The 27463-nt window shown below is 47.0% G+C and overlaps 1 protein-coding gene across 3 annotated transcripts; it reads right to left on the minus strand.

Moving 5' to 3' along the window:
• Positions 1-5538: 5538 nt before the first annotated feature.
• SPP2 (secreted phosphoprotein 2) lies at positions 5539-20365 on the minus strand. 3 transcript variants are annotated; one of them, XM_061460130.1, is made up of 7 exons: positions 20167-20365; positions 19953-20077; positions 18807-18929; positions 17177-17287; positions 15573-15627; positions 14532-14639; positions 5539-5770 (listed from the first exon to the last, which is right to left on the minus strand). In XM_061460130.1, exons 1-6 carry the CDS (start codon positions 20348-20350, stop codon positions 14542-14544), a joined length of 696 nt encoding a protein of 231 aa, XP_061316114.1. In that variant the 5' UTR covers positions 20351-20365; the 3' UTR covers positions 5539-5770; positions 14532-14541. The 3 variants fall into 3 exon arrangements, with proteins under 3 accessions (XP_061316114.1, XP_061316110.1, XP_061316123.1); XM_061460126.1 differs by having other exon boundaries at positions 5539-5855; XM_061460139.1 differs by lacking the exon at positions 5539-5770 and adding an exon at positions 6153-6526.
• Positions 20366-27463: the final 7098 nt, after the last annotated feature.

Below are 27463 nucleotides of genomic sequence, written 5' to 3' on the forward strand. Positions count from 1 at the left end.
ATTAGCACTAATTCTGCCCCGAAGGCTCTTCTCCATCCTTTACACATCTGTGCCTCCTTAAAACCCTCCCAAGCCTCTGCGTTGAACTTGCACATGCAGACATCCTGACATCTGCATGTTCCAGGGGAGAATCAAGACTGGAAAATGCTCAGGACTTGATCCCAGCATCTCACTATGAATCAGCACAAGGGTTTGGCGATTAACGCCTATCTTTCATTTCTGAGAGATCATCTAGGGTTTAGTCTGGTTTGTCACCCACCTGAGGTTATGTTGCTGACAGTATTGCGCACACCCGGAAATCTCCGCATTCCTTCAGGATGAGCAATAACCTTTCTAACAAGGGCTAGGCTCCATCCAACTTTCACTTGAGGTGATCTCTGCTCTCTCAAAAACTTTTAGGGCTAGTTTCACATAGCACTGAGCCCTTCTTAGTTGCTGGTAGCTCTACCCCTTCCCCAGCTAGCACCACATGAGCAGAATTGCTGTGGGGCTGCCAACACACCACACGCATCCTGTGGTGGCACAAAGGATTTGCTCATCCTGAAGAGAAGGCTCCTTAAGGGGAGACCTTAGAGCAGCTCCAGTGCCTAAAGGAAGCCTGGAGAGGGCCTGTAGGGACAGGACAAGGGGAATGGCTTTAACCTGCCAGAACAGGGGAGACTGAGATGAGCTCTTAGGCAGAAGCTCTTCCCTGTGAGGGTGCTGAGGCGCTGGCACAGGGTGCCCAGAGAAGCTGTGGCTGCCCCATCCCTGGCAGCGTTCAAGGCCAGATTGGACAACAGGGGCTTGGAACAACCTGCTCTAGTGGAAGGTGTCCCTGCCTGTGGCAGGGGTTGGAACTGGGTGAGCTTTAAGGTCTCCACACAGACCAGGCTGGGATTCTATATGACACTAGTATGAGTCTATACTAGCATCAAGCAGCAATTATCACTGAGCACGTATGGCATGATGCCAAAGATTGAGTTTAGGAAATGAAATGCTGTGGCACCCTGGAGCCCAAATACTACAGTTTCCCCAAGTGTTGACTGAAGGGCAAGAAGGGAACTGAGCCTGTTTTTATTGCAACATTACCACATGGTGTTGTCTTTCATCCACACCACACCATGGGAAGTCCTGCTCAAAGACTGCCAGCATAAAGAGGGATTTCGTTTGAAAAAAGGAGGGAGAAAACACATGTGAAGAGGATCAATTCTGCCGTGAGTGTAGGTTTTACTGCTTTTGAAAAGACAGCAAAGAGTCAGCAGTTTCCCACCTTCCACAGGGACAAACTGAGGTACTGGAGGTCTGCATAGGACATGTTCACTATGCAGGGACAGGTCCCCTGACACTGCCTAAGCAGCAGCTGCAGATGCTCCTACTAATTCCTTATGTTATTGAACAAGTCCAAATCAATGCTTCTTCACTTCCTTCCTCATCCTGCAACTGCTCTGCATTGAAAGGTGACTACATTTTTACCTTCTGGTGTGGCAAAGCTCAAACAATCTGCACAAAGCCCCTGTACGCAGCAAGCCTCAGTCTAAGAATTTGTGGTTTTGCTGTCTCCCTTCAGACATAGCTCTCTTTTTTGCTCTCTCAGAGTTTCTGAACAACCTCAAAGTCTACGAGGGGAGAATTTCTACTCTGCACATTCCTTCCACTGCAAGTAGTATCTCTAAGAGGTCAGGGAAAGCTCTCTCTGTCCCTGCTGCTGCATAGATCTTCACTCTCCAAGGAAAATCCAGCAGCAAAACTAGTGCTCTGCTTACACAGATCCTGCCTCCTCCTAGGGGTACTTTGCTCTGCATCTTGCTCTTGGCAGCATCCCTCCTTTCTCTGCTAAATGGAGAATTCTGAGGTGCCTTGTACAACAAAGAAAGGTGGTACGTTACTTGATGAACTCCAGTGTAACACCCTGGTTTTTGGGGGACTCAGAGCTTGGGAAGAGTGGCCATGGACAACATAGCATGCCAATGGACAAGTCAACACGTTTCTTGGTGCAAGACTGCAAGAAGAGCTTGATGATAAAGCTTTCTCCCTCTGAGGGAGGCAGTTTTGGAGTCCACATAAGGCTGGGAGTCTCAATTGTGAGGATGTGGCTGAATCCAAACAGAACCACGACTGCGGTAGGATTCCAGGTTGCAGTCACAGTGAGGGTAGATTTGCTCTTGGCACCGCTGTGATGTTTCAGACCAATCTCTCAGACATGGGAGTCGGAAGGGAACATCCGTAGCAATTACCATTGTTATGTTGGAGCAACAAGTGCTTGAGTCAGCACAGAGACTTGAGACCACAAAAGACTTGAGTAATGCAGGCAAAGAAAATATTACTCCCTAGCGCCAGATAAGCATCTGCACAGCAGATGCCACATCAGCTTCTAGGTGTGAAGGTATTTGTTTCTTGGCAGCAAGGAGCTTAAAGTACTCGTAATCCCTTTTGCTGGGGGAAAAAAATGGGGTTTTTTTTTGGATGCTCACATATGATTATATTCTATGATTCTATGATTAGCATAGAGGTGTCTCAAGCAAGCTGGAGAGGGCTGGGCTTTCATTGTTTCTGTCAAAAGAAGGTGTTAGACCCAATGCATGTGCTACAATGATGCCTGCAGACAAGCTCCTGCTCTTGTTCCCAAGGGACATGACTGCAAAGAAGTCCTGCCGTCTAAGTTTTAGCTTGTTTTAGCAATGCTAAGAGATCAGACCTTTCCTATACAAGGGTCATATCTGGAGGTCAGATGCAAGCTCAGTTTTCATTCATTCTTTAATAGTAGTAAGTTGCTTTAGCTCAGGCAACAATTGTGAATGTAGAATAATCTAAATGTCCACACATTGCCAGTGACAAGGTACTGGCAGCTTATCCTGTGAGTGATGGAAATCACTGTGGGGACAGATCCCTGCCACCAAACTTCTGTCTGCAGAGGGCAGAGAAGATAAATTGATGATGCTGAAAGTAGCTTCCTGAAGAAAAACATTGCTCCACTCTTGTTTGCTTACAGATGGTTATTTCCCCAAAGATACAACACCTGAAAGAGCTCTATTCTTCATTCCAGGGTCAGCTAGCCCATCCTTAGCTCAAAGACAAGTTTTCTACTCCGCTGTCAAACTCAATAGGCTCTTCTGTCTCTTTCCCCTGATGTACAGAGCCACAAGATAAGGATTTTGTACAAAATGCTCCCCACCTACTTCACTGATGCAGAGGCCTGACACGACCCTCCACCAGCAAAACACAATGCTGCCTGTTGGGAACTGGGAAAAGCAAGAATGAAATAGGGAAGAGCACAAGCACAGCTGAAGCTGGCTATTGTGTCAATCCACCTCATTCCATCCAGGAGATAAAGTCAGGTCCTGGAGGAACAGCCCAGAAAGTTCTGCTCACCCATACTTTGCCTAGGACAGGAAGATACTCGTATCTACATGAGAATATGAGGTGCATGATCACTTGAGCTCAGGAGGTTCAGAAAGTAGCTAAGCTGGTTCTTTCTACCAGCTTTTAAATGAAGAGTCATGGGTCTACCTAAAATCAGCGCAAAGGTGTGAAATCACTGCTATTAGGAAGAAGATGCTCAGCAAAGATTACCTGAAGGGTTGATGTTCCCACTCCTGTTGACAGAGGCAAAGCAAAATCACCACGAGAAAGGAAAACAGCCCTTCCCCTGCTGGACCTCTACATGTTAACAGTACCTTCCACCTCCTTCTATTTCCTACTGCTAACCATCGAGGGCTCTGACTACATGTTCTTACACTTTTGAGATAGAAATTGGGTTACCTTGCAGCAGTCAGTACAGTCAGCAGGGAAAATGAACCGAGAGTCAAACCAGATGGGAGAGCTGCTTTAGTCTGAAAGGAGGGACAGTTACATAACTGATAAAGAGCTGATGATCCATTCTGCAGCTCCCATGACCACCACTTACTGAGCAAGAGAGCTGGGTACTAGCGAGTGCAGCAGCAAAATGCAAACCAAGACAGTGTGCTGGGTGGGGGGAGGGAACAGAGATGGGAGCAGATCTTCAAACTCAGCTTTATTATATCCAAGTGTTTTGAAGATTTCTACAGCACTAAATGGCACTGTTGTATTCCCACCAGACATCCAACTAATTTGCCTGTTTCTATCTTAGGAAATTCACCTCTTATTTTGATCCAGTTTGCCACAAAGCCATCATGAGCATGAGAGAAAACACCTAGCTGGATATCCAGCACTCAGTCAATGGGCATCTCTCCCAGAGGCCTCTTCCATTCAGTAGCAAAGAAACAGAGCTGGAAACAGGAAAGCAAAGACATAGAGAAAGACAGGGGGAAAAACATACTTGGTCCCAGAACTGCAAGCTCCTCACCTGTTTTCTTTGCACTGCATCCAGGTGCAGTGGAAAGCCATTCTTCATAAGGTGCTTCATAAGAGGAAAGCTATTTCATTGTGATCTTAGTGTCAAGTAACACACAGGGAATCAAACTGCTGGCTGCACCAAGAGCTTCCTGTGTGCAGTTTGAAGCAGGGCCTGCAGCTCAGTCAGGAGAAGGTCCCCTTCACCACAGGGCTGCTCAAGCTTTATAATCCTGCTGATACAGGTGCCTGTGCACCAACCCAGCATAAAGGTGAACCTTTGCTGTTACACCAGCTACATACAAAACAACTCTTCAGTACCTCACTATGCACACAACAGCTTCTGTAGGAACAGCTTCTGTTGCCTATTTACAGATGACTTGTGTGTGTCCAGTGGGGTCACATCTGCACTAGGTGAATTAGGTGTGCAGACCCCTAACGCCAGCCTGCACCATAACGAAAGAGCCCACTGAGGATTACTGAGAAAGCTGATGCATTTTCACTGCACCCAAAGGAAATTTTTAACAGGATTCTTTATATATACATATACATTTTTGCATGCATACATTTGTACATATATATATATATCTTTGTGTGTGTGTACTGGTTTACGTATTGGATTGCAGCTGTGTGTGTATTAGCTTTAAGTCAAGTTAGAAATCTTGTGATTCATCTTCAAACTGTGAATGAAACCTGCACTGCTGCTGGACACACATATAACCTCTTAACCCTAGGCATAAACTGTTGACCAAGTTTGAGACTAAGACTGGATCCAGTCACGAGTTCAGAAAGCAAGGGTCCATGCTGAACCTTGTGACTCAACAGGAGGATCTCCCTTATCCCTTTATATCCCCAGTTTCTGTACACATCACATTACTCCAATTCTATATAAATCATCACCAATTTTGATAGTTTCCTTTTGCATGTTGTAGAGTGAACCTTGCCATCAAATTCTGTTGAATCAATAAATCTCTAACATCACTTTTGCTGGTATCTCCAACACTGATTCTTTGAGCAATTCTAACCACTCTTGTCATGACAATTAGTACAATCACTGTCACAGATTCCCTCAGCTCTCCACATGAGTCAAGTATCCATTAAAGCTTGATTACTTGTGGGCTAAAACTTGGATTTGCAGGAAGACACCTTGTCTATAGCTGCTGCACCCCAGAGAAAAAGAAATGGAGTGTTTATTAGTTTGACTAAAGATTACAAGCAACCAGAGAGCAATGCAGAACAAACAGATGGAATAATGATCCTTTAATAGCATCATTAGAGGATGGTGCACCACATACCGGACATGTAACTGTGTCTAGGTGTCTGAGAGAGTCCGCCCACTGAGATCTAATGCATCAGAAGGCAGCTATCAACTCACAAGTGTGGGCACTTAGCGTCTCACGAGCTCGTCCACTGGCCATTTGACATCACAGCAGAAAGTGAGCTTAGGGAAAGACTTCCATTTCATTATGGAATGGTTCTGTCATGGCAAAGGAAAGGAAATGGCATCAGCTTCTTTATTTCCATGCTCCATCTTTGAATCTTGATTCTTCTCATTCTCCGATCTACTTTAAGACAAGGGAGGGGGAGAAATGGCATAGCTCAGGATTTTTCTCGTACTTGACAGAAATAAACAAACATCCATGGCCTCAGATAAAAAAGTGCATCCAGCTTCACTGAGCTGCTTATTGATTGGTTTAGCATCAGAATCACACCATGAGGAATCTGTCATTGTGCATCCACAAACCACTCCACATGTGCACAGATGAAATGTCAGCTGTTCATTGGTGTAAAGGCAAAAAAGAACCAGACTGATAGAAAAGATAACAACAGGGACGTAAGTATAGGACACTGATCAATAATACTGCAAAGTCTCAAAGCAGAGCTGGCTGAGGCTGGAAGCTGATTTCTCAGATATGCATCTGAATTAAGAGCTACAATATGGGGAAGAAATCTGGGATGTGTTTTTCCAAGGGAGCATATGACTGCTTCCACAGCAGTCTGTAGCCTGCAGTGTATCTTCAGCAACTTTGTCACCATGGCAACCTGACATTCTTCTGTAAGACACATTGGTTAATAACATTTTAGGGATAGATTTGTGCCAGAAGGGAGCATCCACACATGACAGATACAGCAACCCTCTGAGAGGAGCTTGTCCAGGAGCACCTGGGTAGTGCCCAGCCCTGCAGATGGGGGATGCAGGCCAAAGAACCAGGACCAGCTGCAACACTAGGCACTGGGAACAAAGAGATGAGAAAAATAGGAACAAGTGAGAATATGGGAAATTCCAGCTCAGTTTAAGAAAAAATCTTTTGCTGAGAGAGCTGGGCTGGCTCAGCCTGGAGAAGAGAAGGCTCCTTAAGGGAGAGACCTTAGAGCATCTCCAGTGCCTAAAGGGGCTACAGGGAACCTGGAGAGGGGCTTTGGACAAGGGCCTGTAGGGACAGGACAAGGGGAATGGCTTCAACCTGCCAGAACAGGGGAGATTGAGATGAGCTCTTAGGCAGAAGCTCTTCCCTGTGAGGGTGCTGAAGTGCTGGCACAGGGTGCCCAGAGAAGCTGTGGCTGCCCCATCCCTGGCAGTGTTCAAGGCCAGGTTGGACACAGGGGCTTGGAGCACCCTGCTCTAGTGGAAGGTGTCCCTGCCCATGGCAGGGGTTGGAACTGGATCAGCTTTGAGGTCACAGTATCACAGTATGCTAGAGATTGGAAGGGACCTCAAAAGATCATCTAGTCCAATCCCCCTGCCGGAGCAGGAACACCTAGATAATGTTACACAGGAATGTGTCCAGGCGGGTTTTGAATGTCTCCAGGGAAGGAGACTCCACAACCTCCCTGGGCAGCCTGTTCCAGTGTTCTGTCACCCCCACTGAGAAGAAGTTTCTTCTCAAGTTTAAGTGGAACCTCTTGTGTTCCAGTTTGTACCCATTACCCCTTGTCCTATCACTGTTTGCTACTGAGTAGAGCCTGGCTCCATCCTCGTGACACTCCCCCTTTATATATTTATATACACTGATAAGGTCACCCCTCAGTCTCCTCTTCTCTAAACTATAGAGACTCAGCTCCCTCAGTCTTTCCTCAAAAGGGAGATGCTCCACTCCCTTAATCATCTTTGTTGCCCTGCGCTGGACTCTCTCCAGCAGCTCCCTGTCCTTCTTGAACTGAGGGGCCCAGAACTGGACACAATACTCCAGATGCGGTCTCACCAGGGCAGAGTAGAGGGGAAGGAGGACCTCTCTCAACCTACTAACCACCGCCCTTCTAATACACCCCAGGATGCCATTGGCCTTCTTAGCCACAAGGGCACAGTGTTGGCTCATGGTCATCCTGTCGTCCACTAGGACCCCCAGGTCCCTCTCCCCTACGCTGCTCTCTAACAGGTCATTCCCCAACCTATACTGGAACCTGGGGTTGTTCCTGCCCAGATGCAGGACTCTACATTTTCCCTTGTTATATTTCATCAAGTTATTCCCTGCCCAACTCTCCAGCCTGTCCAGGTCTCGCTGGATGGCAGCACAGCCTTCTGGCGTGTCAGCCACTCCTCCCAGCTTAGTGTCATCAGCAAACTTGCTGATAGTACACTCAATTCCCTCATCTAAATCATTGATGAATATATTAAATAATACCGGTCCCAGTACTGACCCTTGAGGCACTCCACTAGTTACAGGCCTCCAACTAGACTCAGCCCCATAGACTACAACTCTCTGGCTTCTCTCCTTCAGCCAGTTCGCAGTCCACCTCACTACCTGATCATCCAGTCCACACTTCCTCATTTTAGCCGTGAGGATGCTGTGGGAGACTGTGTCAAATGCTTTGCTGAGGTCAAGGTAGACCCCATCCACCGCTCTGCCATCATCCATCCACCGTGTTATTTCCTCATAAAAGGCTAAGAGATTGGTCAAACATGATTTCCCCCTGGTGAAGCCATGCTGACTTCCCCTCATAACCCTCTTATCCTTGATATGCCTTAAGATGGCACCAAGGATAAGGTGTTCCATCACTTTCCCAGGGACGGAGGTGAGGCTGACCGGTCTATAGTTACCCGGGTCCTCCTTCTTGCCCTTTTTGAAGACTGGAGTGACATTTGCTTTCCTCCAGTCCTCAGGCACCTCTCCCGTTTCCCAAGACTTGGTAAAGATGATGGAGAGTGGTCTAGCAATGACTTCCTCCAGTTCCCTCAGCACCCGCAGGTGCATCCCATCTGGACCCATGGATTTATGGATGTCCAGATTGCTCAACTGGTCTCTAACCCATTCCTCATCGACTAAGGCAAACCGCTCCGTCGACCTGACTTCATCTAAGGTCTCAGGGGTACAGGGCTCTTCAGGACTGCCTGCAGCAGAGTAGACAGAGACAAAGAAGGCATTCAGTAACTGTGCCATCTGTGTATCTTCTGTCACCAGGGCACCCATCCCGTTCATCAGTGGGCCTACATTGCCTCTGGTGTTAGTTTTGTCTGCCATGTATTTGAAAAAGCTCTTTTTGCTGTCCTTGACCCTTCTCGCCAGATTTAATTCTAAGGAGGCCTTAGTCCTCCTAGCTGCCTTCCTACATTCTCTAGCAGCAGCCTTATACTCTCCCAAGTGGCCAGCCCCTCCTTCCATGACCTGTAAACTCTCCTCTTCCACTTGAGCATACCCAGCAATTCCCTATTTAGCCACACAGGTCTCCTGGCCCTCTTCCTTGACTTCCTACGTGTCGGGATGCTCCGATCTTGAGCTCGGAAAAAGCAATCCTTGAATGCCAACCAACTATCTTGGGCCCCTTTACCTTCAAGCAGCCTTGCCCATGGGATTTCCCCTAGCAATTGCTTGAAAAGGCCAAAATTTGCCCTGCTAAAGTCCAGGGTTGCAATTCGACTTGCTATTCTACTGGTCCTACCACACAAGATCCTGAACTCCACCATCTCGTGGTCGCTGCAACCAAAGCAGCCCTCAACCCTTACTGCTTCAACCAGACCCTCCTTCTTAGTGAGGATGAGATCCAGCAGTGCTCCTCTCCTGGTCGGCTCATCCACCATTTGCAGGAGGAAGTTATCATCCATACACTGAAGGAACCTCCTGGACTGCGGCTGGGTTGCCGAGTGGTCCTTCCAGCAAACATCAGGGAAGCTAAAATCCCCCACGACGACGACAGCCTGTGACTGTGAGGCTGCTCTCAGCTGCCTGTAGAAGGCCTCGTCAGCTTCCTCACCCTGATCTGGTGGTCTGTAACAGACACCCACAACAGTATCCCCCCTGCCAGCCTGCCCCTTAATTCTCACCCACAGACTCTCAACTCGCTCGTCATCTGTCCCTGGACAGAACTCGGTGCATTGTAGTTGCTCCCGTACATGAAGAGCAACCCCACCACCCCGCCTGGCTGGCCTGTCTTTCCTGAAAAGGACGTAGCCCTCCATGACTATATTCCAGTCATGTGAGCTGTCCCACCACGTCTCTGTAATTGCCACCAGATCATAGTCTCCTGACTTAACACAGGTTTCCAACTCCTCCTGCTTATTTCCCATGCTGCGCGCATTGGTGTACAGGCATTTCAGGGAGCGAGCTGAGCACACCGATTTCACCCTAGGATTATAGGAGGCCTCCCAGTCTTCATTAATTCTGGAGCGCTGCCCCACTGGGGCAAGCCCAGCTACAACCCCATCCCCTTTGAATCTAGTTTAAAGCTCTCCAAATGAGCCCTGCTAATTCGTGCCCCAGCATCCTTTTGCCTCTGTGAGATAAACCTTTCCCACTTGTCATTGTCCAGACTGGTGCCCTATAAAACCAGCTGTTATCAAAGAATCCAAAGCCCTGCCTGCAGCACCAGTCTCGAAGCCAATCGTTTATGGACTGAATTTTCCCATTCCGTCCCACATCATCAATGAAAGATGGAAGGAGTGAGGAGAAGATCACTTGAGCCCCAGACTCTTTCACCATCCGCCCCAAGGAGCTGTAGTCTTTCTTCATCCCCCTCAGACTGCGGGAAGCAGCTTCCCCCTCACCTGTCTGGAAGACCAGCAGTGGGTAGTAGTCTGTCGGGTGCACCAGGTTGGGGAGCGTCCTGGTGATATCCCTGATCCGGGCTCCAGGCAGACTACACACTTCCCTATGATGAGGGTCAACTCAGCATATTGGGCCCTCTGTTCCTCTCAGAAGGGAATTGTCCCTTCGAACCCAAACCAGTCTGGGGTATTCAAACCTCATGAACATGGCCCTGTTTGAACCAGTGCTGGGCTTCCAGAGGTCCTTCCCAACCTTTGTGATATTTTGACAAGCTCATTTTTATTGCTTGCAAAATCCAACATTAAGCAGTAACCTGGAAGACAGTCCTCAGTCGGTCTAATCCTTCAAAACAGATCCAGAAGAGGTGGACAAAGAGCAAGGCAAAAATCACTGCCATTCAGAATAGCGATAAGAGATTATCACAGCAGCTCTCCTCTCTGCTGTAACACCTCTGCTTCAACCCAGCACCATGATCTGACCTGAGCATCAGGAAAGGTCCTGCCTCGGTCTGTTTCAACTTCAGTCCTTCATTCTGAGAAGATGAAAGAAGGGTGACTTCTCTGCTATAGAAGCCAGATGACACCAAGGACTCAGCTATCACAGACAGGCTCCAAGGCAGCTTGTCATTTCCTCCACGTTGCCTAAGTGATAAATTGCTCCAGCTTTCACTCTTAAAACCGATTGGATATGGAGCTCAGGCACTGTGCAACAGATCCCATTCTGCTGGGATTTTCCTTCCCTCTGATGCTTCACTTCTTTCCCCCAGAAAGCAATAAGATTATTTCTGAGAGCTGCAGAAAGTGGAGTGGGTGAATGGAGAGGAAAAGACAAAGGCAGAACATATGAAGCCATGAGAATACAAAACTGGAACTAAAATCAAGCAGCTTCTCAATGAGGACACAGAGGATAAAAGCCCTGCTTTCCACACCCCAGGAGGGTGATGCACCCTGCTCCGTTATTGTTTTTGTAGAAGACACCCCAACAAGCATCCATTTCACTCTGAAGGTTGGATCCTGGATTTCTTGGGTTTGACAAGAGCCCTGATATTATTCTTCCACTGAAAACAAACCACTACTATTCAATGATGCCAGGCCATTCACTTCTGCTTCTGCAAGGCTGCTAATCAGCTTCTAACAACTGCCCTTGCCACATTCCCACCGGCTGTGGGCTCTGCCTGGTGAGAACTCAGCCAAAGAGCCATTGTCACAGTCCCTTGGCTTGATGCAGACAGAATTTGGCATTAACTATACTTTCCTTGTGTGATTAACAACAGTAAGAATCAGCATTCACAATCTCCATGCATATTACAAGCAAAGGCAGGAGCTTTCTTCTCAGTTTTCCTGTTCAAGGAAATGAAGCACTGCTGGCGAGACTCCCTACAGCAGTCATAGGTCAGACTCCACCCTGAGGAACATAACCTGCCTTAGGCAGTTGATTTTGGAAGAGCAGAGTGTTGGGGCCCTTTTCCTTTGCTTTCTGGGGTTCAAGGTGTTAGTGAGTTTGAGCCACTTTTTCAGCAATTCAGAGCCACAAACACCATCAAGCGGGTTCCAACCCAATGGAACCTACCATTTGCTCACACTGTGGTGACCAACACAGCTCCAACTAACTCTACACACACCTGGCAGGCCAAGCTCACTGATGACCTTAATGCCTGTTGAAGGCTAAGGCTGTGAGGGTGACCAGATGTTGTGCAGCAGCTGGCTCTCCTGCTATCTCTCGCTGACGTGCCTGAGCTCCTTGTTGGCCCACAGCACAACATGTGAATTTTACAGTTCCGGAGATGCACTAGGAAGTAAATCCAGCAAATCTGATTAGGATTTGTCACTGAAGTAAGCTCGTTAATCACTGATGTGGTTCTTTCCTATGCAGTTTGCTAACTCCTGCAGGCACCAGCAGGGTCTGAAGGCTGCAGACTTGGAAAAGTTCTTTATATAACCACTGCACTGATCTTTTTTTCCTCTTGAATATTAATATTCTAATAAATAAAGAGCCACAAAGCACTGGTGAGCTACTTTAGCCTCGCTTTTTGCATAGACTCAGGCACAGGATATTCACATTTCCTTACTTAATTGACGATTGAACTTGTCTTGCTTTGCCTCTCAACAACAGGTTCTTTGAATTACAGCTGAAAGTCACCTAGTATTAAACTGCTGCTTCCTCAGCCTCTGCCAAAATACTCTCAGATAAGCTGAGCTCCTGCCGTCTCAACACACAGCATGTATTTTCCATTACCCACCAAACACAGCCATCAGAACATGGCTTGTAAGGATGCCAGCCATGATCCCACAGGTGCCAAACAGAGGGGAAAAAGCCAGGAATAATATGAACTCATCTGGATATGTGCAGCTCCAAATTGAAGCCATGGATGAAACGCTCTAATTCTAAATACAAGTGAAACTGAGAAATAAGACTTCTCTCCAGACTTTAAACCTAATAAGTCAAATGAATAAAAACAACAGGAAAAGGGAGTTTTGAGGGGGTTTGAAATTCTCCCTTAATCTCCTGATGTATCTGCCTCTGAGATGGCCAAAACCTAGGACACTGATATAAAACACGGCTCTATAAATGACACTTACAACCCATTTTCAAAAGCAAGCAGAAAGTATTAAAATCACAGAATATCTTGAGTTGGAAGGGAGCCATAGGAATCATCAAGGCCAACTCCTGCACAGGATTTCAAGAACCATAAATCCCTCCCCATTTGCTTCAAATTCTCCTTCCAGGAGATTCGACAGCTTGTTTCTAGTGTAGAAATCTGTTAGACATTAGATACAGGAACACAAAACATTTGTGATTACTGCTTAAAGGGGTCAGCTCCCCTTGTGAGCCACAGAATTCATTTAAGATACCTGGCACTTTCCAGATGCCAAGACAAGGATATCTCACCATTCAGAGCACATGGATACCCTTGCACACAATTCTTCTGGAAGACCAGTTGAAGAAAACCCAAATTCACTCAGCCAGACTGAGAGATGCCACTCTTCAGTAAGCCTCAGTCTTTTCACACCATCTCCTTGGATGAAAGGTACCCAGAAAGACACAGAGTGCACACCAGAATGGCACTGCAATATGCTCAAGGAAGTTCAAATACACTTAGGAAAGCTAAAGGTTCTTATGAGAGGAAAGGCAGTGATTACAACAGCCTATCACCTTTTCTGGCTCATAGATAAACTAAAATAGCATATGGTTTAATGAAATCCTTCTCACAAATAAAGACCTGCCTCAGCAGAATGACTGGGTTTTCCTTTCAGATCTAAATTTCAGGAGAGTAGGGGTTACATCTCCTTCAGCACATACAGATATATCACAGATGTGCTTATGAGTAACATGTTAGTTTTCGGTGAGTCATCTAAGGCTGTCTTGTTGCCAATGCAGCAGGCCTGAACTGAGCTCCATGCACATGGAGCATTAAGTTCTGGCACTTTCCGCAGGGACAGGGACCTGCTAATGAGATGTACCCAAGCGTGTGTGCAAGCCTTTTAATCACAAAGACATAGTGCTAAGTGATTTCGTCTTCATTTTCCAGCTACTTTAGAACTGGTTAGCATGCCAAAGAACATCCTCCATTCTGTGTTCCTAAAGCTCTTTCTTCCCTTTAGATTAACTCCATCAGACAGCAGGTGAAATATCAGCAGCAATTACAGCTGCTCCCACATAAAGCCTTAGAAGTAGAACAGCAAAGCTGGTTTGTGTAGGATAGACCTTGCCAGCTGCAATGAAGCATGAACACCATCTAATATCATTCCCATTAACTCAAACATCTCCTTCACAGCTTCTCTGCAACAAACATGTGCAAACAAACAGAGTAAACCTCATCTTGGTCCTCCCAGATACCATATTACACATTCGCTTTTTGTCTGCTGACCTGTGTAGCCTCAGTGCCCTGTTGCATTAGATTCAGCACAAAGACATGGCCTGCAAACGAGCTTGCAGTATAAACAGGTACAACAAGCCAGAGCACCAGCACAAAAGTGGTGGGTGACTTGCTGAAGGACTGGGGTACCCAACAACTCTTTGCCAATACACAGCCAGAGCAGTCCACTGGCACTGGAGGTTGCACCCCATCCATGGTGCTTGTAGTGCTGTTTGTGTCCCTGAATTTCTCCATAAGCAAGTCCTATAAATGCTGGGAGTTACATAGCTTTTAACATGTTCACAGCCAAGAAGCACATTCTCAAAGAGGTCCTTTATCCTGAGTCACTTGCCCACCTTGTTGCAAAACTGCATAAAAGCTACCCTTTGAATTTTACTTACCCAAAGGGTATTATTCCATCTTGTCAGAGCTGAAGTAGCTGGGTTTATGCCAGTCTCCACGGCTGCTGCTTCTTCCCCTTGAAGGGAAAGCTTCAGGAGCAAATATGTCTTTGAAAAGAAGAATACAGAGACATACATGAGCATTGCATACTTTCAAACATGCATTCATTCAGCACTTCACATAACAACAAAACAATCTCAAGGATGCCCAGAAGTACTCATTACAGAATCATAGAAAGGTTTGGGCTAGAAGGGACCTTAAAGCTCATCCAGTTCCATCCCTTGCCATGGGCAGGGACACCTTCCACTAGAGCAGGTTGCTCCAAGTCCCTGTGTCCAACCTGGCCTTGAACACTGCCAGGGATGGGGCAGCCACAGCTTCTCTGGGCACCCTGTGCCAGTGCCTCAGCACCCTCACAGGGGAGAACTTCTGCCTGAGTTCTAACCTGAACTTTCCCTGTTCCAGTTTGAACCCATCACCCCCTGTCCTATTGCGACAATCCCTGATGCAGAGTCCCTCTCCAGCATCCTCGTATCCCCCTTCAAACACTGGAAGCTGCTCTGAGGTCTCCACACAGCTTTCTCTTCTCCAGGCTGAACAGCCCCAATGTTCTCAGCCTGTCTCCATACAGGAGGTGCTCCAGGCCCTGATCATCCTAGTGGCCTCCTCTGGACTTGCTCCATCCTTCTCATGCTGAGGACACCAGAACTGCACACAGTGCTGAAAGGGGGGTCTTATGGGAGCACAGCAAAGGGGCAGGATCACCTCCTTTGAGGTGCTGCTCACACTGCTGGGGATGCAGCACAGTTACAAGAGCACAAATCTGGTCATCCAGAAAACATGTACACAGACCACACAAGCCTCAGCATTGCCTGCTTCACACTTCCTCAATGAAACATCCCTCTGCAATGGAAAAAGCAGCTGGCTACGACCTGAGCAAACTGCTTTCCTTGTCCCTCAGATAGATGATCTTCAGGTGGTCCAAGCAGATGATCCAAAAGGCAAGCACATGCTAGTCCAGCATGGCAGGAATGGCTTACCTTCTCTGGGGCTGCTGCCTCGCCTGTTGGGGTTCATTACGGGCATGTGCATAAACTGTAAAGGAAAGATGTTTCTTATCAGACCTTATCAGAAGTCTCCCTCTCCTCCATTTCCCCATGTACTGTGTGATCACTCCCAAACATCGTTATTCACTCCTCTGAAAACAAGATCTCTGCTGATACTATTGCAAAGCACTGATGTTGCTAAGGAAATCTGCAGGCTCTCCAGTCAAAACCTTTTGTCCTTCATACCTTACCTGACCTTCTCCAGCCAGGCCAGCAGAGCCTGCAGAGCAGAGTTAGTCTGCTGCAGTCACACAGGGCACCTTTGTGACTCATTTAGCCCAAATTACTCTTTTAAAAGCTCTCTGTACTCTTCTTTTGTTGCTCTCTATCCAAGTAAAATGAGCCCAGACTCAGCCAGTCACAATTCCTTCTCCTATTCAAATGCCACCAGCCTACAGGAGCTACACCACATCATCTCAGCCAGGTTGAGTTACAGCTCTAGAGCAAGAGCTACAGTGCAATTGCTGCAGGTCTTTGCAGAAAGAAATACTTCCCTTTTCATGTGCAATAATTCCCTTTGGCATTTATTTCTTATTAACATTGCAGGAAATATATTCCCTAGCAGGAGTATTGGCAGCAGGACTGAATTTTAAGTGATAGTTAAAGAAGACTTGCAGAAAGATGCCTGCTTGTAAAAACAAGTGTTTATACTGAGTGCCCTATTAAACAAGAGTTATGCTTAACCCACAGAGGACAGACTGAGCATCCCAGACTATGTTACATATTTCAGTACTTCACATGCAGCCTTTCTGTTCTGCAAAGCAAGGCTTCCTGTGGTGCATTCACTCCATGGTTGTGAATAGAGCCTGAACAACAAAGATGTAAAAATAAAACTAAATGGGAAGCCATGTTGGCAATTCAAAGCAAGGAAAAGTGACACAGAATCCCATTTGCTGCAAGTTATTCATTCAGTTACTCGCACTTCCCCAAAATAAAGGCTGTCCATATCCTCTGGCACCTTGCTTGTGAAACTATCCTGGCTCCCTGTATATAATCCTCAAGGACAACACCCTCTGCAGAGCTCCGCAGCAGGCACCTAGGTTCATGTGTCAGTTCATGGAAAAAGTGGACATGAGCATGATGTGAAGAGCTCAAGGAATTCACAGGTTGGGTTGGCATTTAATCACACCTTAAACCCAAATAAGAGCTCAAAAACAGCATACAAATCTCAGTAGAGCAAATGTTCTTCAGCTGTACTGTGATTATGCTCAGCTGGGAGCTGGCTTTGGTAACAGAGCCAGAGTCAGGGGTATTTGTTTCTGCCTAAGACGTGTCAATCACTTTTCTCCAGGCATTGTGTCAATGAAGAAGGAGTGCTGGAGCTGGTGGATGTGCCAGACTGCTGCAGAGATTCACACTCTCCCATGGCATCCATCAGGCAAGGTCAAACTTCTCAGCTGATGGCAAGTGAAGTGTTACAGGAGACAGCTGGGTCTTGTGATCAAAACCTCAGCTGCAGCAGCACCTGACCTCCTTTAAAGAGAATGAGCTGAATTTTTGCTCCCCAAGCAGTAAAACTGAGCTTTCCCCTCCCTTACCTCCTCACTGCTCAGTGATTCGGAGCTGGATGCACCTTGATGGCACTGCACAACAATGTTGGAGATGAGCTCATCGGAGACTTCCACAACACTTCTGCAGAAAGTGGTTGGCTGTAACAGATCAAACCAGAGCAAATCTCATAGAGCAAAGCCACAGGACAAACCCTCTCACGGGGCCTTCACTGGGGATGGGAACTTGTACAGGGATTAAATTCCAAGAGGAAGACCGTACACCTCTCACATTATCAGAGCAGACTCTAGTCAGGTAAATATATTCTGACAGCACATGACTACACCCAAGTCATTGCTCCACAATTACATGTCAGCTGCATGAAGCCTTCAGCCTGCTTGAGGTAGAAGAAAATCTCTAACTCCTTTTCATGGCTTTGGCATCACCAAGCACAAGCAGAAGGGCTGTCCAGGGCTATGCTGATGGGAGCTCCAGCTCTACAAGTTAAACTACCTTTAAGTCAGCTACCTTTAAGAAGCTCCAGCAAAACCTGCACCCAAGTTTGGAAACAAAATATGTCCTCACACTACCTTTCATACTGCATTTCCCCAAGAAGAAAAGCAGAGGGATGGTGTCTGTCCAGGATATAGTGATAACTTCACAGCAGCCAACCCTTGTATCATTGAAGAATATCTAGCAACAACCATCAGTTTCATGTTATCCCACCTACATGCACACACAAGGTGCTTAGCTCAAGAGTAGTGATACTCTGAGATGTTTGCTCCACTCTTCATGGAGTGGACTACCTCCTGAGGTAGTAGCATGACTCATAAGCTATGACGAAAGCCTTTGCAGCATCTGTCCTGCGTCTTCCCAGAATCCCTCCTGCTTCCTAACAATTGTGCCCAGGAAGGACAGGTAAGGTTACAGACATTCACAGAGGAAAAATAGTGTTTCAACATCTCATAGAATCATTGTAGAATCAGACTGATTTGTGTTGGAAGGGACCTCAAAGCTCATCCAGTTCCAACCCCTGCCACAGGCAGGGACACCTTCCACTAGACCAGGTTGCTCCAAGTCCCTGTCTCCAACCTGACCTTGAACACTGTCAGGGATGGGGCATCCACAGCTTCTCTGGGCATCCTGTGCCAGCGCCTCAGCACCCTCATAGGGAAGAGCTTCTGCCTAAGAGTTCATCTCAATCTCCCCTGTTCTGGCAGGTTAAAGCCATTCCCCTTGGCCTGTCTTCACAGGCCCTTGTCCAAAGCCCCTCTCCAGGTTTCCTTTAGCCCCTTTAGGCACTGGAGCTGCTCTAAGGACTCCCCTTAAGGAGCCTTCTCTTCTCCAGGCTGAACCAGCCCAGCTCTCTCAGCCTGGCTCCAGAGTAGAGCTGCTCCAGCCCTCGCAGCATCTCCATGGCCTCCTCTGGCCTCGCTCCAGCAGCTCCACATCCCTCTTGTGCTGTTGCCCCAAGAGCTTAATCAGGACTGCAGGGGGGTCTCCCCAGAGCACAGCAGAGTGGCAGGATCCCCTCCCTGAGCTGCTGCTCATGCTCTTGGGGTGCAGCCCAGAAACCACCCGTGTCCTGTCAGGTCACTGGGAGCTTCTCCCCATCCAACACCCTCAAGTCCTTCATCCTACATCAGTTTGGGGTTTCACATTCACACCACATTCACTTACCACAAAAGGCCCAATTCTGAAGTCACATGTGAACGGGTCTCTCCCTGACGCTTTCGTGCACTCTGTTTCACGGATGCTGAACTGCAGCTCCAGTCTATAGGCATCACTGTTCCACATGTCAACCTGGTCAAAGGAAGGTCAAGACAATACGTAATTAGTGCCTGTCATTCCTCTATGCCTGCTACATGGCAACCTTGCTTCTTTGTCAAGCAGAAGCCGACATAAGGGCATTATGGCTCAGTGCCCAATTTAGAGCCGATTACTGTGTGTGAGAAAGTCTCTTTTATTGTGCTCAGGAATTTGTCTCTTAGTCAGCAACACAGAACAGCTTTCCATGGGGGTCTCACTTGAATCCCTACAACCACTGCAGGATCCTCCTACTGCTCAGAGTCAGCTGGGGGGACTTAGAGCTCTCAGAGGTAGATAAGCATACCATTACCCTGTGTGCTACCCCATCTTCTAAAGGAAGCAGGGGGCTAACAGCTCTGCTTTGAATATCTAGACTGCTGGGAAGCCTATTGTGCAAGTAAATAGGCTTAGAAAGTAAATCCCACCACTGGAGGCAATTGAATTAACACAGTTAATACAGTCTTGCATTGTCTGCTCAGGTGCCTCATGGGCAGTCTAAGCAGTGTTTTAGCTCAAGCCGGGAAACTCACCCCACTCCCCACTGAAACCAAAACCCAACAACCAACAACCAACAAATCCCCACTGTTTTCAAGTAGTTTTCCAAATTAGATCAATCCCAAAGTCATCTTGCCATTCATCCTTGCAGAGGATTTGATACATGCCATCTATAGAAACAGAACAGTTACAGCATGTTACTCCTTAATTCTGGGTACCCAACATCATTCTTAGCAATGCAAATTAAAGCAGATAAAGAATTTCCTGCCTGTATTTAGACACTAACAGATTTAAACCAGCATTGGTGCATGGAGACAGAAGACATAAATAAAGACTGGAGAAAGAAAAGAACATTTCAGTTCCCAAAGCCATCATTCCAGATAATGCCCCAAACCCACCCTCTTCCAAGCAGCATCAGAAAACTCCAACTAAATTTGGGGGTTCAGGGTTGGATGAAAAAGAGTTTTCCATCAGAACAAAGCATATTTCAGGGAAAGGAACGCTGATTCTCTGTGCACTTACTCTTGTGACGTGGCTCCTGACAACACCATACAGGTTTGTCCCCCGTGACTGAGAGTTGATCCTTGCAATGGAAGCATTGAGAGCCTCTTCTGTGACAGGGAGATCATAGTCGTACACTGGAAAGCCTGAGATGAAGGCACAGTTCCGTTACAGGTTCATTGTGGTCTCCTAAACCACTGTAAGAAAGAGGCCACGGCTCCTCTGAGCAACTTACCTGAACATGAGAAAATGCCCAGTGTGAGGACAAAGATGAAGCTCCTCATAGTGTGCCTTTCCATATCCTCTGGCCTTTTCCCTTTCCAAGCAAGGATTTCCAGTGCATATTCCTCTGTCTTTATATAAATGCAGCCTTGATCCTTACACCTGACCTTCCTGTGTCCAAGCTCTGCTACAAACATTGCACTTTAAACAGAATTGATCTGACAGTAAATATTTGATGTCCGCTTTCCTCCCTTTAGCAGCAGCTCTTTGATAAGAGATGGGCTGCAGTGCCTGTTTCCCAGTACTGCGACTAAAAGGGAGCACTGAATTCCTGCTATCTCCATAGCCAAAAGCAGAATCTGGTTGTTTTGTTCACTTTTTAGCCCATAGTTTCCCCGGTGGAGAGTCAACTCATTCCTTAGCACTAGATCCAGCATGTTTGTGCCTCAGCAGCGACTGGAAGCACTTACAAGCGGGTGTCTAAGGAGGGGACAATTCCCCAGCACCAGACCACAATGGGGTGAGGTGTTTATTATACCCTCTCCAACACATGGCACTCAGCACTCGCAGGTCTTGCTTTCCAGATACAGGCAACGATCTCATCACTGTACCACAACTACAACACAACAGAGCCACTGAAACACTTCCAGTAAGGTTGAGATGCACCTGGGCTTTAAGTGTTTAAAGGCTGCCCATAGGGGTTGGGAGGGAAACTGCTGCCTTCAAACAAGGTCACCCATTGCTGACTGTTCACAAGGCAGAAACGTGCCTCAGCATTTTCACTTTGGAGATCCCATGTATGAATGTCCTCCATTAATCTTCAAATCACAGCGCCATGGGAATGATGCGGCATTTTAAGAACCTCCCAAACAACAGGCATTCGAGGAAGGACACAGGAGGCGTGCGAAGTACCAGGGGTCAGATTTAATAAGGAAGAGGATAAAGTGGCTTCTGCTTGTAAGCTGTCAGATTGGAGGATGGCATCTGATCACAAAGTTGTACACTGGGGGAACAGGACTCCTTGGGCGACAGAAGGAGCTGGGTAAGTTTCACTCACACTGCAAGTATTTAAGGGCAGAGACCCATAAAGGCAACACACTTGTAAGTCACAAAAGAAACCACTGCCCAGTTGTGGGCCCTGATGGTCACTGGATTCATTTCTCATTATTGCTGCAAGATCCTAGAAAAGGAACCTGATGAGCCATGGCACATCCCACGAAAGACTTTGTGTCCTGGTTGGCAGAGCTGCATATGAGCACAGAGCCTCTGCTGGGAACAAGCTGTGCCTGGAGGGTGACAGGTAGACGCAGCGCCAAATAGAAACCTGCCTGAGGCCACATCACAGGCTAGTGCCACACCATGTGTGTGCCATCCCACCCAAGCATTGCTTTGAGAGAGGAGGAGGTGGGTGTCAATTCCAATAAAAGGGGTGGGCACTTTTTACCAGCCAACTTGGATTCCAGCATTGGGAACACACTCAAAAACACCGACTGAAACTTTGCCCAGCCAAAAGCCAGAGCCTCTGTGTACAACCATTCGCCTTGTTCACTGCAGCTGAAGACGCCCTTTCCTGCCTCTTGGACATGCTCATCTATAGCAGGGCCTGACCTTTCTGCTTCCCAGTTCTCCTCAACTGCTGTCTGTGCCAGGGGAAGGCTGGTAATATTCTCCTGTGGCTGCAGCCATGCCAGAACACCACAATAGGGAGGATTCAGACTAAGCTAGAGGTTCTCAAGAACAGAGTTTGCGGTGCTATGCCCAACTTCCCTGCAACCACAGCCACGACCATGCTGCCTCAGATCCAGGAGGAAACCCTCCCGTTCACTGTTTGATCTGCTTCTACAGTGGTTTCTCTGCAATCAGACATGCTGCTGTTGTGGTAATGAAACACAAGAAATGAGACTGCTTAAACCACTCCGGGAAGAACTTGGCACCTGCAGCCCCAGGGAGCTTGGAGCAACCTGCTCTCATGGAAGGTGTCCCTGCCCACGGCAGAGGGTTGGAACTGGATGAGCTTTAAGGTCCCTTCCAACCCAACCTGTTCTACGATTGTTTTCCAGCACACTTCACCACCAACTCGCTGCAGTAGTCTGGATAACATTTAGCTTCCAACTTCACCCCTAGAGAAGGAAGCATCTGCCTCTCGTATGCTGGGATCCTTTAATATTCCACCAGAACCTGAATATGTAAAAATGCTTCCTACCTGCCAAGCCACAGCGTTATAGCCAGTCCAACAGTCATTTTAACTATTGAACCCACTGTGGGGCTTCAAGATATTCCTTTTAGAGTAGCTACTAAGAAATGCTGCCAGCAGGACTGGAGTTAATGCTGAGTATTAAAAGTGTTTAATGAAATGAAAGTTTCTCTGCAGAGCTCTGTCTGCCTTACAGCATCCAGAGAACAGAGATGTTTGCTATTCCACCTCTCTGAATCCTGACTCATTACGTCTCTATTGAAACTGGTAAATATTTTTCCTCTCTTTACACAGATCCATTACACACTCTAGTAGATTCATGTTACAGCAGAATCTGCTTCCTCCACTCTCTGTGTTAGAGGCACGTTTGGGTTGAGGATGCTCAACCCAGAGACAGGAACTGGGGGAGAGTTAGCAACTGGGGTGGGCAGGATGGGAATGGGGTGAAGGAAGAGTCTCTGGGGAGAATAGGCTGGCAGGAGGAAACGCAAGTCTGAGCAGTGTTGTCCACCTCCCAGGGAATGCATCTGCATGGGTACCACCTGCCTGGTGCTAACAGGGCATGTGCAAACAAGAAGAGAAGGAGTGTTTTCCTTTGGGGCAGGGGTTGAGAAAACCATTCTTGGGAAACCTCAGCTTTGGGTGCACTTAAGCAGTGGAACCAAATTTATATTCTCAGACCTGAAGTGTTCTGAGGGGCTCTGAGTCTTTCACCACATTCTCTTCAAACTGGAGACTAGAACTGAAGTATCAGGTTGCTTTAGTTGAAACACCACTGAATTTGTGAAGCCAAAGTGGAATTGAACCCAAAATTCCATCCTTTGCAACAGATTTAAGAGGTCAAATTCCCAAACCCGAAAGACACTTCTGCTATTGGCATATTCCAAATGGAAAGTTACTGCCTCATCTATGCTAAGGAAACAACAGGCATGGTCACACAGACTGAGGACAAAATCCTCTTGAAAGAGAAAAGCATCCCACCAATGAACCGGGCTGAAGGAGTTTGAGAAGACTTTTAGAGAGGGATGGTAGAGCAGAGAGCAAAAGCATCTGGGCACATATTGAGAGGGGGCAAGATGGAGACAGACTCTTCACAACTTAAGGACTCAACTTTGTCTCTACTACCAGCAAGTAATAGATGTCAAGCACCTTGGGGCAGAGGGAGGGGGTTGCATCCAGTTCAATCTACACAGCAAACAGATATGTGTTATTTAAGAAAAGAGGAAATTGAAGAGCTCCTGTTAGAGGCTTATTTTCAGCCCACTCTCACTCCCTGCAATCAGGAGTCAGCTCTGTTCCCAGACTACTGGAAGAACAATCATTTCTCTTTGTGAGTGAAACACTGATAATTACAAGACAAGTTTTCATTTCAAATGTAAATCACACAGCATCATGACATGCTGAAAACCATCTAAACAGCGGCTAAATAGCACTGAGGATCTCTTCCTGATCCCTTGTTTCCTGCACATTCAGATGACAGACAAAAAGTTAATGGTCCCTTCAGATAAAAGAAAATCCAACTAAATTCAAAGCAACATCTTCCTTATTTTCCCCTAGCTCTTGCAGTGTGTCTCTGGCAAAACCAAAAGGCTACCTAAAAGTTCTTCTCTATGGGTAACCTCATCACACATGCAGAACACATCAGCTGATAGAGGTAGGAGAAAGGCCTCTAGATTTTGCTCAGCCTAACAGAGGCTTTGAGACTTGATCAGTAGTTCACAAACACCAACAGAGACTCAGCTTTGATTCCCTTCAGCTCTTGTCTGTGTGTCCCTTGAGAAGCTAGCAGACAACCATAGAGTCAGTACAGACAAATGCTGCCCATAGGCTGCTCACTGTTTTCCAGCGCTGGACCACCTGAGAAGGAGGAAACATCTTTTTTTACTCCAGTTTCTCTATTTGCTTTCGTAAGATCATAGAATCACAGAATGGGGGGTTGGAAGGGACCTTCAAAGCTCATGTAGTGCAACCCCCCTGTAATGAACAGGGACATCTTCAACTAAATCAGGTTGCCCAAGATGTTACCCTCTGCCACACTGTCTGTGTTTCTCAGTGCCAGATAAAGCCTTCCACTGTGAAGCACTTGAAGATTAGGCAGTCAAAAGGAGGTTAAAGTGAAGTGACTACAGTGACACCTCAGCTTCCCGCATCTACACTATTAAGGATGAAACCAGGTGTATTTCCTAAGCCTGAAGTTTATACCATGGAAGTCTCATTGTCTGCAAGGTTTGCCATTGGAACTTATGTCTTAACAGTAATTTTCCTAAGATTAAAGGAAACATCTTTGTAAATGCACCAAGGCAGAGCCGAAACCCTTTCACTCTGCACTTCTGAAGCGCACCATACATGCAGCTCTAATGGAGGCAACCTAAACCTACACAAGTTCTACTGCTGTGGCAGGAAGTGGACTTTGGGAGTGAAGCAATGCAAAGCACACATTACAGCAGACAAAACCCAATAACACATCCTGCATGACTGTTCTGAAACATCACAGCCTGCAGCAGAACCTCAGAGCTCTCACTTCACTGCTTTGAGCCTTTGAAACTCTAAATATTTAGATTTGCTGTGCCTGCCAGGTCAGCAGTTACAGCTCTCAGGGGTCACTGGCACATCACTGCGGCTAACACAAGGCAAACATTACCTCCAGACCCACAGACTGTTACCTGAAAAGCCAAGAGCTGTATCTGGGTTTAAATGTATTTATTTATTAAGCCTTGCTGACCATAATCATACTTGTCCAGGTTTTCTCCCTCCTCTCTTCTGAGACGTCAGTGTTTGAGTGCCTTGTAGTTCTACTGGAAGTGTTCAAGTTGGACAGGGCTTGGAGCAACCTGGTTAACACAAAATGTCAGGGTGCTGTTGTGGCCCAGGTGCAGGATCCAGCACTTTGCCTTGTTGAACCTCATTCCATTGGCCACAACCCATTGATGCAGTCTTTCCAGATCCCTAATGTCTATTTGGTCACTATTTTGTAACCAGAAAAGGAAAGAAAGATGAAGTTTGTGACTAAATGGTTCATTATAAGTGAAGCCCTTTCCTTTAGCATCTGAGTGCACTCCAGCCAAAATGGGGCATGCTGGAGAAACCAAGCAGCACTTCACTTCCACACAGCCGTGTGGTTACAGCCTCATCCTGCAGTCTTGCTCCTGCTAGGAGGAGGAAACCATCCTCTGTTTATGAACCTGAAATTTCACTGAAAGCAGATTTATTGCAATCAAGGTTTTATTATGGCCCATGATTAATTCCTCAACTCCCTAAAGCCCTTTTCCCAGTGCCTGCATACCAGGCACCAGCTTAGGCAAGCAGAATACTTTCAGCCTTCACTTACTCAGATAGCCTTTCTCGAGCCAATACTTTTAACTGTCATTTCATTGTCTCCTTGACTCAGCCCACACTGCAGATAAAACACAATGGCTTTCAGCTATTTACCATAAAGAGCAAATCTACATCTTTCGAGCAAAGTAAATACCTCTTCAAGAAAAGAAAGGGCATTTCATATGATCTCATTAAGATTCCTTTTCACCAGAAAGATTTCCTGATTGCAGAAAACTCATCTCATAAATTAACAGGGAGAATATTAGATTTACGTGTATCTTAGCTGACAGCTTTATAATGCTGGTACTGGAAACACATTAACATCCTACACATAAGAAAAATAGGAATGGCATAAAACAAGAGCTACTACCCAGTTATATGGTGCTGCAGGAAAAGAACTCGACACAAATCTGCCTTGAGACAGTATCATATCAATGTTTTAAATCAAATTAATAATGGAAAAGCAGGAGACAGCCAGGGGCAAAAATATGTAAGCTACCTCCTCTGTGAGGAAAGCCATATTTACAACACCCAGGCACCACTTTCATGCTAAGATCCCCACGGCAGGCTCCAGCAGCACACATATCCCTCCTTACCAAGAGGCAGGGTCATTCCTCCAGGAGCCTCAAGTATCAGCACTGAGCCATGCTGCATCCTCCCGTCCCTGTGGTTCTCCATCCCACACCAGGGCCTCCACCCCTGGGGACAGATGTAGGACATTTCCACAGGAAAACAACCTGCACTATAAGATGTTGAAAGCATCCATCAGGTTAGGGAAGAGTCGTCCTAAAATCAATGCCCAGGACAGCCCAGTGTTGAGCAGCACATGGATGCAAGGTTGCCAGGAGGCTCTGATGGGACCCAGGGTGACAGGACTGGCTGCCTAAAGGCCAGCTTGTGTACACATAGTACCCCCTCATACCCACAACAGTCCAGAGTCATCCTGAAACCAGCCAAGCCCTCACACGTCAAGAACAGCAGACAGCATTCAGCTCCTTTCAGGATGTCTGAAACGGATGAAAAGGATGTCAGCTCCTTTCAGGGCTGAAGCAGCTCTGCTCTGGAGCCAGGCTGAGAGAGCTGGGCTGGGTCAGCCTGGAGAAGAGAAGGCTCCTTAAGGGGAGACCTCAGAGCAGCTCCAGTGCCTAAAGGGGCTGCAGGAAACCTGGAGAGGGGCTTTGGACAAGGGCCTGTAGGGACAGGACAAGGGGAATGGCTTTAACCTGCCAGAACAGGGGAGACTGAGATGAGATCTTAGGCAGTTCTTCCTTGTGAGGGTGCTGAGGCGCTGGCACAGGGTGCCCAAGGGCAGGGACATGTGTGGGATGCAGGCAGGTGGTGATGGGATGCAGCAGCAGGCAAGGTCAGACACCAGGGTTCTGAGCTTTCAGAACATGGTTCCAAATGACATTCACCATTTGAGAGAAGAACAGATCACCAGAGCTACTGGCGAGTACACTGCAGGCTTTATATATGAAAGGCATGAACTTAAAAGCACAGTTTTCACATTCAAGGCATACAAATAACACAGGAAAAGTAATTTCTAGAAAGGAAACTTGTCATAGTTTATGATGCAAAGCCCAAGAAAGAAATGAAAGCCTGAGCCCTTTCTAAACCTTTCAACAGGAAAACACAAAATATTTCCACATGTAAACAAGTAACAGTGCTATTGGTAGTGCAGCAGGGCTTCATACCCCAGCACTGAAGCAAACACCCAACCACACAAACCAGGCTTGTCTTCACCATCTTGGACCAATTTGTTGCCACAGGAGACCCAAACTGGAGCATGCTCTTATGCACA

This window comes from Pezoporus flaviventris, unplaced genomic scaffold (genome assembly GCF_033815535.1).
Source record: "Pezoporus flaviventris isolate CSIRO_AGI_PZ_B2104156 unplaced genomic scaffold, CSIRO_AGI_Pfla_v1 ptg000001l, whole genome shotgun sequence".
Lineage (NCBI taxonomy): Eukaryota > Metazoa > Chordata > Aves > Psittaciformes > Psittacidae > Pezoporus > Pezoporus flaviventris.